The 14,745-nt window shown below is 54.1% G+C and overlaps 1 protein-coding gene across 1 annotated transcript in view; it reads right to left on the bottom strand.

Moving 5' to 3' along the window:
- Positions 1–894: 894 nt before the first annotated feature.
- OTOF (otoferlin) overlaps positions 895–14,745 on the bottom strand; it is a 116,535-nt gene continuing 102,684 nt past the window's right edge. Inside the window, exons 43-51 of the mRNA XM_041405191.1 lie at positions 13,553–13,680; positions 11,928–12,098; positions 11,197–11,357; positions 9,468–9,648; positions 8,259–8,357; positions 2,672–2,913; positions 1,918–2,096; positions 1,679–1,779; positions 895–1,075 (exon numbers count right to left, since the gene is read on the bottom strand). Of these exons, the coding sequence (XP_041261125.1) occupies positions 895–1,075; positions 1,679–1,779; positions 1,918–2,096; positions 2,672–2,913; positions 8,259–8,357; positions 9,468–9,648; positions 11,197–11,357; positions 11,928–12,098; positions 13,553–13,680 (1,443 nt within the window). The remainder of the gene's footprint in view (positions 1,076–1,678; positions 1,780–1,917; positions 2,097–2,671; positions 2,914–8,258; positions 8,358–9,467; positions 9,649–11,196; positions 11,358–11,927; positions 12,099–13,552; positions 13,681–14,745) is intronic.

The following is a 14,745-nucleotide window of genomic DNA, read 5'->3' on the forward strand; positions in this document are numbered from 1 at the left end:
ACTCTGCTGGGCACCATGTCCAGCATTCCCGAGGTGGGACAGATCCCTGTGCCAGGGAATGTGACCTCCAGAGCTCTGAGAGGAGCAGGGATGGTGCTGGGGATGCTCTGTGCCCTCACTGCTGGGCACCATGTCCAGCATTATTGAAGAAGGACAGATCCCTGTGCCAGGGAATGTGACCTCCAGAGCTCTGAGAGGAGCAGGGATGGTGCTGGGGATGCTCTGTGCCCTCTCACTCTGCTGGGCACCATGTCCAGCATTCCTGGGGTGGGACAGATCCCTGTACCAGGCAATGTGACCTCCAGAGCTCAAAAAGGAGCAGGGTCAGGCACTGGGGATGCTCTGTACCCTCACTCTGCTGGGCACCATGTCCAGCATTCCTGGGGTGGGACAGATCCCTGTACCAGGCAATGTGACCTCCAGAGCTCAAAAAGGAGCAGGATCAGGCACTGGGGATGCTCTGTGTCCTCTCCCTGCTGGGGCTGGCACATCCCCAGCTGCTCCAGCCCAGCTCCCTGCTCCATCCTGGATTCTGAACATCCCTCCAAGGAGCCTTTCTGGAGCACTCCCACAGCCCCAGCTCCCCTCTCCTTCCCCTGATTCCCAGGAAGGCACCAGCCACAACCCCACTGGTCAGAAGGCTCGGGGATTCCCACAGGAGCCAGCTGGGCACCTCTCCCAGCCCTGGTGTGGGATGCAGAGTGTGGGGTCTGTGCCCTGCTCCTGCCCCATTTCCCTGGCACTGAGTGGGACCCACAGAGGAGGAATGCAAGAGGAGACCCAGCAGCAGGGAGGAAATGCTCCCAAGGCTGCCCAGAGGTCACGAGGAGGAGAAGGACACGGGGCTGGGAAGGTTGTCCCTGGGGCTAGGGGCACGGGAGAGGCTCCAGCCCTTCATGCTCCCAGCAGCTTCTTGACCATGTATCCGGGCATGCTGTAGAGGAACAGGGCCACCATGACGAGGAGCAGCAGGGCCAGCACGATCTTGATGATCAGCCACTTGTAGCGGGTGCAGATGAGGTATTTGATGGACTTGAGCGGGTTCAGGAACCAGATGAACGACGTGTCCGGGCGGCTGCAGGGGAAACAAACACCCATTGTTAATCCATCGCCGTGGAAAGGGATTCATGGACCTTAAAGTTCATTTTTTTTTGTTTTGTTTCACTCCCTGCCATGGGTAGGGACAGCTTCCACTATCCCAGGTTGCTCCAAGCCCTGTCCAGCCAGGCCTTGGGCACTGCCAGGGATGCAGGGACAGCCCCAGCTGCTCTGGGCACCCTGTGCCAGGGCCTGCCCACCCTGCCAGGGAACAATTCCCAATTCCCAATCTCCCATCCAGCCCTGCCCTCTGGCAGTGGGAGCCATTCCCTGTCTCCTGTCCCTCCAGGCCTTGTCCCCAGTCCCTCTGCAGCTCTCCTGGAGCCCCTTCAGGCCCTGCCAGGGGCTTTGAGCTCTCCCTGGATCCTTCTCCTCTCCAGGTGAGCCCCCCCAGCTCTCCCAGCCTGGCTCCAGAGCAGAGGGGCTCCAGACTCAGAACACCTCTGTGGCCTGCTCTAGCCCCTTTCCAGCAGGTCCACTTCTTTCCTGTTTTGGGGCTTGGAGGTGGATGCAGCACCCCAGGCAGGAGCAGAATCCCCTAATCCCAGGTCCCTGCTGCAGAGAGGCTTCTCCCACTCACTTGGGTTTCTCCAGGGGATCAGGCTCATTTCTTGCCAGCCCAGCAGGGGATTTCTCAGCCTCCTCCGCTGTCAGAAGGTGCAGCTCAGCCTCGACTTTGCCCTGCAGGGTTCAGAGAGCTGTGCTGAGGCCTGGGACGTGCTCCCAGCCCAGAAGGAACAAAGCCACGTGGGGGGATGCAGGGTGTCCACAAGGAGTGCAGAGCCCAGGAGGCAAACCCTCCCTTTTCCCCAGCCTTACGGTGATCTCCAGCTCATCGTTCTCGTCTCTGGCCACGAACGGCCACCAGCCCTTGACCCGCTTCTGCTTGAAGATGGAGATCATGGGCAGCTCAGCCTCGTTGGTCACCATCTCCAGGCTGCACTGCTTGGACGTCTTGGCTCCCCGGGGGAAGCGGTTCAGGTCCAGCTCGATGGCCCCTGGCAGGACAAAAGGGAGGACAGAGGTTGGCATGCCAGAAAAGCAAAGCCCTTGGCTGGAGATGGGCTGGACCAGCATCTCCTGCCCTGGGGAGCAGCTTTGAGGCAGCTCTGGGAAGGAACACGGGGTGTCTGGGCTACAGGAGCAGTGGAGAAAAGGGATCTCAGAATCATGGAGACATGGATGTTGGAAAAGAGCTCCCAGACCCTCGAGTCTAACCTGTGAATGATCCCCACCTTGTCCCCAGCCCAGGGCACTGGATGTCCAGTCCTTCCTTGGACACCTGCAGGGATGGGCACTCCAAAGCTCCCTGGGCAGCCCCTGCCAAGGCCTGATCACCCTTTCCATGGGGAAATTCCTCCTGGTGTCCAACCTGAGCCTGCCCTGGCCCAGCCTGAGTCCCAGCCTGTCGCACTCAGTGGGGTTGCTGTGACCCCAGCTCAGCACTTCACCTCAGCCATGGATCCAGCCATGTCCAGAACCCTCTGCAGACCCTCCCTGCCCTCTCAGCCCACCCGCTCCATCCAGCAGCAGCTCAGGGGGGTTTGTGGGGTGCTCTGGACCCTCCACGTACCCAGGAAATCATCGGCTGAGAAGTGGTCGGCATCCCAGACCTGCAGGGTGAGGCGGGCCGGGATCTTGTACTCGGTCTCGTCCCAGGAGAACATGGACTCCTTCTTGGAGATGACGATCTTCTCCTCGGCCATCAGGTAGTCGAAGGGGAAGATGTAGCGCCAGTTGAAGTTGCCCTCCCCAGTGAGGGAGTGGTAATGGACATCCGTGTCCTGCTTGTCCTCCTGCTGCCCCTTCAGCCACCTGCAGGGCCCAGGGGGTGAGTGTAGCAGGCCCAGGGCCTGCAAGGCCTCCTTGGAGGCCAGAAGCCCGAGCTAGGAATTGCCAATTCATGCTGGCTGGGCCTTAAAAGCCCCTCTCTTCCTCCTTTTGGACCTTGCTTATCTCCCTGTAGGTCACTTTTCCCTGACCCTTACTGTAGCAGGCCCAGGGCCTGCAAGGCCTCCTTGGAGGCCAGAAGCCTGAGCTTGGAAATGCCAATTCGTGATGGCTGGGCCTTAAAAGCCCTTCTCTTCCTCCTTTCAGACCCTGCTTATCTCCCTATAGGTCACTTTTCCTGACCCTTACTGTAGCAGGCCCAGGGCCTGCAAGGCCTCCTTGGAGGCCAGAAGCCTGAGCTAGGAATTTCCAAGTCATGATGGCTGGGCCTTAAAAGCCCCTCTCTTTCTCCTTTTGGACCTTGCTTATCTCCCTGTAAGCCTGTAGGTCACTTTCCCCTGACCCTTACTGTTGGAATCCAGGATGCCCTGGATGGCTCAAAGCCCTGGCAGGGCCTCGGAGACCCTGGCAGGAAGCCAAAGACACCTGGAAATTTGATCTCAACCCATGGAGCAAATTACCAACTTTGTATGAAGAATTAAAACTCACAGAAGTTTTAAGTGGCATAGCAGTAGCAATCACAGGGTGAAGGGAAAAATTTTGGAGCACTGTACAAGGGGGTTTTGGACCTTGTACAGGGGGGTTTGGAATTCTGTGCATGGGGGTCAGGGGTTCAGTATGGAGGGATTTGGGTGTGCCCTGTCCTTCTTCTTTCTTCTCCCTGGCATCCATGTTCAGGATGATGTTGACACTCACAGATTGGTTTAGAGTAGAAAGTCACTAATATAGGTGATAGGTATTGGAACATAATTGTAAACATAGTATATGTAGTTTTTAGTATAAAAGATAGCACAAGCCTGAGAGGCAGGGAGTGTGCCTCGGACCAACCTGCAGAACAGACCTTGGCAGGCCAGACAGAAAATGTTTGAGATAAAGAAATAATAAACAACCTTGAGAACGTGAACCGAAGACTTCTCCACTCCTTCTTCTGCTGTTGGGTTGGGGAAAAGAGACTTTTAACAGAGACACACCTCGGCATCTTCCCAATCACACCGACCAGACCAGACCAGAGGAGGAGATCCCAAGAACTGGTGTCCCTGGGTGAGCAATGAAGGGTGAGCTCGAACTCACCACCAGAGAGGAGAAGATCCCGAGACCTTACTACTGGACAATTTCCAAAACCCCTGTAGGGTATAAAAACCCCTAATTCCACCTGGTTCGGCAGAAGAGCTGTCACTGAGAGCCTTCGTGGAAGACCCTAATAAAGAATCTTGCGGAACCTCACACAGCTTCTTCTCCTCTCTCTCCCTGCGTCTGCTGCTGCGGCCCAAGCAAGCTAAAGAGCTGAAATCACAGAGAGCTGATAATCACTGTTATGAATAAAAATTATCTATTTTTTTTTAAGATTGCAGAGTTAAAACGGAACCAGTTGCTGTTAAGTTAGCTTCATGTTGCAGCCACCTATTGTTGAGAGTTCTTCTTCAATTACCTGTTAATGGTTGGTGATTAACCATTGTCCCCCTGATGCTCGCCAGGGAGTGACACAGGACCCTGCAGGTAGCAGGGCCAGGGGAGTGACATCAGAGCTGGTATGCAGATAAGAATGCATTTCGCCAAATTTTGCAGTTTTCCAGGAAAACCCCTAAAAACAACGAGCCAACATAGAATTAAGAGACCTACGTGATGTCTAAGGATGAGGAACGTAATCCAGTATCTGCTAAGATCCCTTGTACTTCTCACCCTAACCTGAAAAGATTGTTAACTAAAGAGAGGACCCGAAATATTAGACCGAAAAAGCGGAATTTCCTAATCTCCCGTGAGGACGGAATCCCCAGCTCTGCCTGCAGACCAGTGGACACAGCTGCATCATCATCATCATCCTACTCTGTGCCACTCCTGGGAGCAGCGGCGTCGTGGGTGCCGTTGGTTCTCCCCACCTGAGCTGATTCTTTTTAATGAAGGCATTAAAAAGGAGAAAGATCTCCTGCCCCTTTATTTCAGTCACTAGGAGCTGATAATCACTATAGCTTGCTTGGCTGCCTGCAGCTGGGAACGGCTTGGGAGTTCGGAGGCTGTTCTGAGCCTCCGCTGAGTTATCCTGACTCCAGGCAAAACCAGGCAAAAAAGTTATCCACCAGGCAAAACCCGGCTGGAAACTGCTGTGAGAGGTTTACATGGGGCAGGAGCGGGGACAGGAACACCCTGTCCAGGCAGCCAGGGTGCCTCCAGGACTGGAGAAACCCAAAAGTGATGAACAAGGGGATGGGGCTGCTCCAGGCAGTGCAGCGGCAAATCCAAGGGGCAGGAGGATCCCAGAGGGAACGGAGAACTTCGGGAGGAGGGGATTCAAGGGGGGGTGTGCGAGGGTTTCCCCTGGGGGAGGAGATGTTAGGGAATTGTACAGGAGCTGGGGAGGCTGGAGCAGAGCAGGATGGAAAGGGATCAGAACTTTGGACATGGGACTGGAGTAGCAGGACAGTGGGAATGGCATCCCACTGGAAAAGGGGAGTTTTGGATGGGACATTGGGCAGGAATTGTTCCCTGTGAGGGTGGGGAGGATCTGGCACGGGGTGCCCAAAGCAGCTGTGCCTGCCCCTGGATCCCTGGAAGTGCCCAAGGCCGTTCCAAGCCTGGTCCAGCCTGGGTTTGGACATTTCCAGGGATGGAAGGTCCTCAAATTCCAGAGGATGGAGCTGCTGGGATGGCTCCAAGGTCTCCTCAGAGCTCAGGGTTTTGCTTGGATTCCTTGGAGCTCCATCCCACAGGTTTGTCTGTTGAGAGAGAGCCATGGTCTGGAGCAGCCTGGAAGATGTCCACACGCATGGCAAGGGCAGGGATGAGGTTAAAAGTCCTTTCCCGCCCGAAGCATTCCATGATTCCGTGACTCTCTGACGTGGTGAAGTTCTGGAAGGGGCTTTCCCTTCCTGCTGAAGGAGGGTGAAGCAGAGATGGGAACAAACCAACAGAACAGCACCACCACCTTGGCTCCAGACTCTGGGCCTGGAGCTGGCAGGGTGGAAATGCCATGAGGCGACATCCCGACAAGCTCAGGGAGGGGCAGAGGGGACTGAATGGTGCTTTAAGTTTTAGCTTTTCTATTTTTCACATTCTGTGCTGCTCTAGTGTGTGGGTCTGGGTTTCATATTAGGGAATGGTGAGCTCTGTGCACAGAGCAGGGAGACAAAACAATTCCTGCTCCAGCTGGGTACCAAGGACAAGTGATCCAAATTTCAGCCCAGGATTGATTCAGAATCCATCTTGGGTGTAGGCTTTCATACTGCCCAAGGTGTATCCTTTGAAGGCCTTTTAATAAATCCCTATTATTATTATTTATTAATCCCTCTTTATTCCGTTAACTCTGTCCAGCCTCTGTTCTAGGTGGCCTCTCCAGGCATCAGTTTTTGGCAACTCTGCCAGGACACCAAAGCATCTGGAAAACCCCTGGGCCAGAGGCTGCCCCTCACTCTCACCAGCACGCCCAGGGGTCCCCAGCTGAGGTCCAGAAGGTCTCAGAGCCCAGGAATCCTCTGAATGAAGGTGGTATTTTGTGTGATACCTTCTGGACTGCAGCTGGGGCCCCTCCTGGGGGTGCTGGCAGGAGTTGGGGCAGGAGCTGGGTGCTCCTCATCCAGGGGCTTTTCCAGATGTTTTCTGCCCCTTTGTGGTCACAAAAACTGATGCCTTGAGAAAGCTGAGCTAGAACAGAGTTAAAGAATAAAGCAGGGGTTTATGGAAAGGATCTCCTCCATGGATCCACCTTCGGCAGCACAAGAGCCCAGCCAGGGCTGCAGCCAAGATGAGCCCAAATGGTCCCAAAATGCACGATGGTCACGGGGTCTGTCCCTGGGATCAGCTCTGCTCCATGTGCACATTGCAGTTCAGTGTCCAATCCCAGCTCAGCCCCTGCACTCCCATCCTGCTTGTTTTCCTCTCTTCATTCCACGGGGTTTGTGCTCTTGGGCTGAAATTTGGATCATTTGTCCTTGGTGCCCAGCTGGAGCAGGAATTGTTTTGTCTCCCTGCTCTGTGCAGAGAGCTCACCATCCCCTCATGTTAAACCCAGACCCACACACTAAAGCAGCACAGAATGTGAAAAAATACAAAATATAAAGATATACAAATATAAAAGCTAAAACCTGAGGCATCAGTAGCACCTGAGTTAGGTGCTAGAAGGCATCACAAGAACGAGACCTCGTCACCCCTTGACAGAGATGTCACATGGACAGAAGCTGAGCTGGGCAGTGCCACCAACCTCCTGGCCCTGGTGCAGTGGAAGACGTGGGAGAGATGAACTCAAGGTAAGAACAAAAATCACGACATCACATCTGGTCACTCTGACTGCTCTGAGGAGAGGAGATGTAACAAAGACATCGCTGGTGCAAGAGGATGTAACAGGGACTTCATAACAGAAAAGATTGTGTTGCTGATGGAACAGGGGCAGAGTGGGAAATATTGTGTGGAAGTTAGGGAACTGTAAATTAGTATAATTTAAGTATAATTAGTATAACTGTAAATTAGAACTGGTAATTTGCGTAATAAACTGGCTTTGCTTGCATAGCATGGTCCGTGTGTCTCTCAGCCTCTGCAATGCCCGGCATCTCCTCTCCCACCAGGAAATTGTCACCATCCAAAACCACCCCAGTGGAGCTCCAGACAAGCAGCTCCAAGCAGGACCCACTGGATGTGCAGCCAAGGAGAGGGGGAGAGGCAGGAAAAGCCAGCAGCATCTTTGGAATCTCACCAGAGGCAGGAAAGAGACTCTCAGGAAACATCCCCAGCAAGAACCTGGCCAAGATGCCCAGACATCCATCCCCTTCCCCTCGTGTGATCTCCATGCTGGATTCTCCCCAGAGAGGGGGTGAGGACCCCCAAACTCTCCAGTCCCACCTCCAGGTGTGGCACAGCAGCAGATGAGAACACATCTGCCCAGCCCTGGCTGGTTTTGGGGTCCCCCAGCACCGCCTGTGTCCCACCCCCGCGGGGACTGGTGCCCACGTGGGAGAGGAGGAGGAAGTGCCAGTGGAATTCCAGGCTGTACCTACCCCCTGACAAAAATGCCACGGGATTTCTTCCTTGTGGAGGAGGTGCCAGTGGAATTCCAGGCTATACCTATCCCTGGACAAAAATGTCACTGGATTTCTCCCTGGTGGAATTCTGTACGTACCCCCTGACAAAAATGTCATTGGATTTCTCCTGGTGGAATTCCAGCCTGTACCTACCCCTGGACAAAAATGTAATTGGATTTCTCTCTGGTGGAATTCTGTACCTACCCCCTGACAAAAATGTCACTGGATTTCTCGCCGGTGAAGTAGTCGTCGTCCTCCAGGATGACCTCGTCGGTGTTCCACACGATCACCCTGAGCTCGTACCTGCCCGAGGGAGGGAGAGAGAGGTGAGGCATGGGAGCAGGGAACAGGAGCAGGGAATGGGAGCGGAGAAGTCAGGATGGTGCTGCCAGGAAGCAGGGCCAGCTGCCAGGAAACTGGAATTGCTCACAGGGATCTGTCCCAGGGATCTGTTGGGCAGGATCAGGGACAGGAGGGGATCTCAACCATGGAGATGATTACAGGGATGGGACTCTTCCCATGGGGACAGGCTGGGACATCTGGGAATGTTCACCTGGAGAAGGATCCAGGGAGAGCTCAGAGCCCCTGGCAGGGCCTGGAGGGGCTCCAGGAGAGCTGCAGAGGGACTGGGGACAAGGCCTGGAGGGGCAGGATCCAGGGAATGGCTCCCACTGCCAGAGGGCAGGGCTGGATGGGAGATTGGGAAGAGATTCCTGGCTGGCAGGGTGAGGAGGGGCTGGTCTGGAATTCCCAGAGCAGCTGTGGCTGTCCCTGGATCCCTGGGAGTGTCCCAAGTCTTGGATGGGGCTGGGACCGCCCTGGGATAGTGGAAGCTGTCCCTGCCCATGGCAGGGGGTGGGATGAGATGAGCTTTAAGGTCTCTTCCCTCCCAAACCATTCCATGATTCCATGATCTCCATGTGAGCTCGGATCAGCCTCACCAGGGTGAGCCAATCTCCAAGGGGAGCTTTCCCTCCTCTGCTCCCAGCCTCTGCAAAGATCTTGCCAAGGGCTCAATGGGGCAGCCCAGGCTTGGATTTTGGGAGATTTCTGTCCAAAATTGGGTCTGCAAAACAACCAGAGCCCAGCTCTGTTCCCGCTCTCCTCCCTTTACTCAGCAGGGCTGTGATTCCCCCCCAAAATGGGTTTAGAGTCCTCCTGAGGGCTCCAGGAGGTTCAGGGTCTCCAGGGAATTCCCAGCACTGCCTTCTGTGCATGGCAGCCTGGGGGCTCCCAGTCCCTTCTGCTTGGGAATCTGTTGGGAATTTTTCTCCCAGGTACCCAGATGTACGGAATAATGAGCGGCTGTGGGATGTGAAGTGGATGAGGACGGATCAGGAGGCACCGGAGATTTTCTCTGCCGGCCTCCCGGGGTGTCCTCTCCACCCTGAGGTGGGTTAGGGCTGCACTGGCCCCTGCGGGGTGCCCCCATTCCCGCTGGAAGGTGGGACCTGCTCGATGCCCGGCTTGTCGGGGTTGAGCAGCGGCCGCGTCTCCACGTGCTCGGGGACCAGGCGGCAGCCGGCCCGCGGGATGTCCTCCCAGTGCCGCAGCACCGCCAGCGCCAGGTGCTCGTCCGTCGGCTTCTTCTGGCCTGGGGGACAAAGGACAGCTCGGACAGCTGGGACAGGGACACAGGGACAGCAAAGCACCCAGGGCCTCCACCCGTGCTCCAAGGTGAAGAACTGCCTCAGCCTTTCCATCCCAAGGGCTGCAGAAGTGTCCTGAGGTGCAGAACTTCCTCATCCTCTCCATCCCTTGGGACAAAGGGTTCCCAAGGAGTGCAGAACTGTCCCAAGGTGCAGAACTGTCTCATCCTCTCCATCCCTTGGGACAAAGGGTTCCCAAGGAGTGCAGAACTGTCCCAAGGTGCAGAACTGTCTCATCCTCTCCATCCCTTGGGACAAAGGGTTCCCAAGGAGTGCAGAACTGTCCCAAGGTGCAGAACTGTCTCATCCTCTCCATCCCTTGGGACAAAGGGTTCCCAAGGAGTGCAGAACTGTCCCAAGGTGCAGAACTGTCTCATCCTCTCCATCCCTTGGGACAAAGGGTTCCCAAGGAGTGCAGAACTGTCCCAAGGTGCAGAACTGTCTCATCCTCTCCATCCCTTGGGAACACTTTGTCCCAAGGGCTGCAGAATTGTCCCGAGGTGCAGAACTGCCTCATCCTCTTCATCCCTTGGGAACACTTTGTCCCAAGTGTTGCAGAACTGTTCCAAGGTGCAGAACTGCCTCATCCTCTCCATCCTTTGGGACAAAGTGTTCCCAAGGGTTGCAGAACTGTCCCAAGGTGCAGAACTGTCTCATCCTCTCCATCCCTTGGGAACATTTTGTCCCAAGGGTTGCACAAGTATCTGGACATGCAGAACTGCCTCATCCTCTCCATCCCTTGGGACAAAGTGCTCCCAAGGGCTGCAGAACTGTCCCAAGGGTTGCAGAACTGCCTCAACCTCTCCATCCCTTGGGAACACTTTGTCCCAAGGGTTGCAAAAGTGTCCCAAGGTGCAGAACTGCCTCATCCTCTCCATCCCTTGGGAACACTTTGTCCCTCAGCTGGCACTTCCTAACTCCTCTTACATCCTTCTAACCCCTGTAAGGTTCAAGATCCCCATTGAGTTTTCCCTCTCTGAACCAGTCCCATGTCCACTGACCATGTTTTCCTTCTTTCCTTCACCCCTCCTGGGCTATTTCCCTCTTTCTTCGGCACACATGAGTGTGTTGGGACACAACCCTAATCTCCCATTGTTTGGGAATGCATTCCCATGGATAACACTCTCCTAAACAATGGAAAAGCCGTGAGGTGTCTCCATGACTCTTGGGACATGCACTGCTCAGAGAGCATTTCCAGAGGCAGCTTTGGGTGTCCGTGGATGTTCCTTGGGTGATTCCAAGAGGAACCCGCTGGTCTGGAGGGTCTGTAGGACTCTGTACTGGTCTGTACTGGGATGGTGCCTGCAGGGCTGGGTGATGCGCCCACCACATCTGTCTGGGGGGGTTGGACTGGAAGGTCCATTTCAAACCACTCCATGATTCAATCTACTCTGAGATTCCAACCCTGGATGATGAGGAGACCCCCCCCCCCCCCCAAACCCCTGCTCTGCTCCAGAACCTCCATCCCATGGGATGATCCCACAGGGCCATACCATTTTCATCCTCGATCTCCGTGGGGCCGGTGAAGACCCTGTTGGCAACTTTCACTCTTCCCCCTGGCCCAAAGTGCGGCCCATCCACTTTTCCCTCTTTGCACAGCTTGGACAGGATTTGGGAGGGCTTCATGGGGTCACGCCAGGTGTTGTACCCGTGGCTGGGAACAGGAGGGCGAGATCAGAAAAAAACGTTGTGAAAACAAATATTTTTTTTTCCCTTTTGCCAGAAAAATACCCCCACAAAAACCCCAGAATTCCCAGGGAAAGAATTTGAGGCAGCAAAGATGAAACTTCAGAGCAGAGTTGATCCCTCTGTGCCCTTTTTGCAAACACCTTCCACCCCACTTTGGCTCAGACCTGGAATTCCCAGTGCATCCTGCTTGATTCCTGATGCTCGGCATCACTCCATTTGCTCTGCTCCAATTTCAGCCCTGACCTCCCCCTCCTCCCAGTCCCACCAGTCCCCCCAGTCCCTCCCTCCTCCCCTGGGCTCCTGATGACGCATTCCACCACTCCCTAATGCTGGTGACAAAACCAGGGACAGCACGGACTCCTCCATTCACCCCTGCCCCTTGCAGGATTGGACAACGTGAGGTTTTTCCCAAAAACAAATAATTCCAGGACCAGCAGGCAGCCAAGGGGGGGAGATTCCGGGGGCAGCTCTGGGTGGGAAGTGACACAGAGGAGGGTCCAGGTGTGAGGTGGGGCAGGGGAGGCTTTTCCCATACATGGAGTAGGTCTGGGACACGCCGCAGGTCGCCCGGTGCTTGCTGTAGAAGCGATTCTCCAGGTCAATCTTGGTCTCACCAATGAGGTCGTCAGTGCCCACCAAATCCCAGTCGTACACAGCCACGGTCAGCATGGACTCCATGGGGAAGGTGGCCTCGATATCAAAGGATCTGGTGTTGGGGGAAGCAGAGAAAAGCTGCTTTAGGGTCTGGCTGCTGCTCAGGACAGGGGTGAGTCTGCTCCAGCCCGTGGATGTTGTTCTGTCTGCATCCATCACCGCCTGAGGTGGGGTTAAACTCAACGACTGTCGGAAGCCAGGACGCCCCTCTGGGTGCCCTGGGTGGCTCGAGCCCCTGGCAGGGGCTTGGAGAACCTGGCAGGGGGCTGGGGAGTCCTGGCAGGAAGCCCAAGTCACTTGGGATTTCGATCTTAACCCACGGAGCAAGTTACCACTTGGAGAACCTGGCAGCGGGCTGGGGAGTCCTGGCAGGAAGCCCAAGACACTTGGGATTTGGATCTTAACCCACGGAGCAAGTTACCAACTTGGCATGAACAATTACAAGTCACAGAATTTTAAGTAGCGTAATAGTAGTTGTTGCAGGGTGAAAAGTAGAATTTTGGGATTTTTAGAAGGGGGGTTTGGAGTCCCAAGATGGAGGAATTTGGGTGTTCCCTGTCCTTCTTCTTTCTCCTTCATAACCGCCATTTTCTGGGTGATGCTGACACTCTTAGATTGGTTTAGAGTAGAAGTAGACAGTCTAACATAAGTGATAGGTGTTGGAAAATAATGATAAATAAAGTATATGTAATTTGTAACATAAAATGTAGATACCAGCCCAGGGGCAGGAAGTGTGCCCTTGATAGACCTGCAGAGCAGACCTCTGTGGGTCTGAGAAAAAATATTTTAGATAATAGATAATAAACAACCTTGTGAACCAGAGCCAAAAAATTCCAACACTTTCTTTGACCATCGGTCTAGGAAAAAGGGACTTTCAGGTCATCCCGACAGCAGGAAACCCAAGAAACCACCAGCCCTTGACAGAAAGGAAAATCCTTGACCTGGATGTCCCAACACCCCTGAAGCTGAGTTTGTGTCTTATTCTCACTCAAATTTAGGTCTAATGACTCCTAAGCGGGTGTTTCACTTTGATCAGATAAATTTCAGGTTCATCTGTTAAACACCCGGTGCTACGCTGACCACAGGCTGGCACAGGAGGACATCCTGGAAGGACATCCACACTGGGGGATAAATCCCATAAATAAAGCTAAATAGTAAAGCTAAATAAATAAAGATAAATCCAGCTCAAGGAGCAGCCATGGGACACCTGCACAGGAGGACATCCTGGAAGGACATCCACACTGGGGGATAAATCCCATAAATAAAGCTAAATAGTAAAGCTAAATAAATAAAGATAAATCCAGCTCAAGGAGCAGCCATGGGACACCTGCACAGGAGGACATCCTGGAAGGACATCCACACTGGGGGATAAATCCCATAAATAAAGCTAAATAGTAAAGCTAAATAAATAAAGATAAATCCAGCTCAAGGAGCAGCCATGGGACACCTCAGCTGCAGGTCCCAGAGCTGGCAAGCTCTTGGGCCCAGCTCCAGGCGCAGACTTACTTCCCAAAAACAGGGTTCAGCTGCTTGGAGATGTAGTTCTCCTTGTCCTTGATGTCCGTCTTGCCCAGCTTGATGGCGATGTAGGGATCGGCTTTCCCGTTGATGTCAGCCGGGTGCAGGTCCGTGGCCTGCAGGGAGCAGGTGGGATGGGTCAGCGCTGTCCACAGCAGCCAAGGATTCAGGGATGGGCCCGTTCTCCATCCCTGATGATGGGTTTCTCTTCGAGCCAGGTCTTAGGAGCTCTCAGAGAACCCATCACACCCAAGCTATCACACCCAAGCTACCCTGAACGGCATAAAATTAGCAGGATGGCTTCTGAGGTAGTGTTGGGAAGAGAAAAAAGTTTTAATAAAAGGTAAAATAACAAAGCTCTTACAGAGAAAAACTGAGCCAGGGGCAAGAGGTTCTTGCTCCTGCTAAAACACCCCGCAAAAGTGATTATTTCCTTTGTTCTCTCCCTTTTCTGGTGAATTACCTAGGTGGGACCTCTTGGCCTCTGTCCAATTGGCAACCCCAGGCTTGAGGTGAAGTCTCAAAGGTCCCTTGAGATCCTCAAAGGTCTCTTGAGGTGTCTTTTTACCAAATAGAGGAGAGAAACTTCTGGGCTTTTTTCCTTTTTAGGCAGACAAAGGATAATTTGGTGACTCCTTCAACAGGGGGCACGTTCCTACATTCTGAGAACACCCAGCCGCTTCAGTCCCTAAACAGAGTGTCTTGGATTGAAAAGGGGATGAAATGGTGTCTTGGATTACACTGGGGATATTCCTGCCCCATGTAAATCCCTGTCCTAGTTTAGGGAGACGTTGGAACTGGCTTTGTCCTGAGATGTCACCACAGTGACCTTTGGAATCACCAGAGGTAAGAAAAATGATGAAGAGGAGACTCTAAGGAAACATCCCCAGCAAAAACCTGGCCAAGATACCAAGATATCCATCCCCTTCCCCTCTCCACGCTGGATTCTCCCCAGAGAGGGGGTGAGGACCCCCAAACTCTCCAGTCCCACCTCCAAGCATGGCACAGCAGCAGATGAGAACACATCCGCCCAGCCCTGGCTGGTTTTGGGGGCTGACCAAGCTGGTGTCTGCTATTCCAGCCTGGTGATGGATGGGAGACTCCGTATCCCAGCGGGAAGCAGCTCTGGATGGAGAACCAGGCTGGTGGGAAACGGAGCCAAAAGTAGGTTCTGTTTGTAA

Source organism: Onychostruthus taczanowskii, unplaced genomic scaffold, assembly GCF_017590055.1.
Source record: "Onychostruthus taczanowskii isolate IOZ18803 unplaced genomic scaffold, ASM1759005v1 scaffold225, whole genome shotgun sequence".
Taxonomy (NCBI): Eukaryota; Metazoa; Chordata; class Aves; order Passeriformes; family Passeridae; genus Onychostruthus; species Onychostruthus taczanowskii.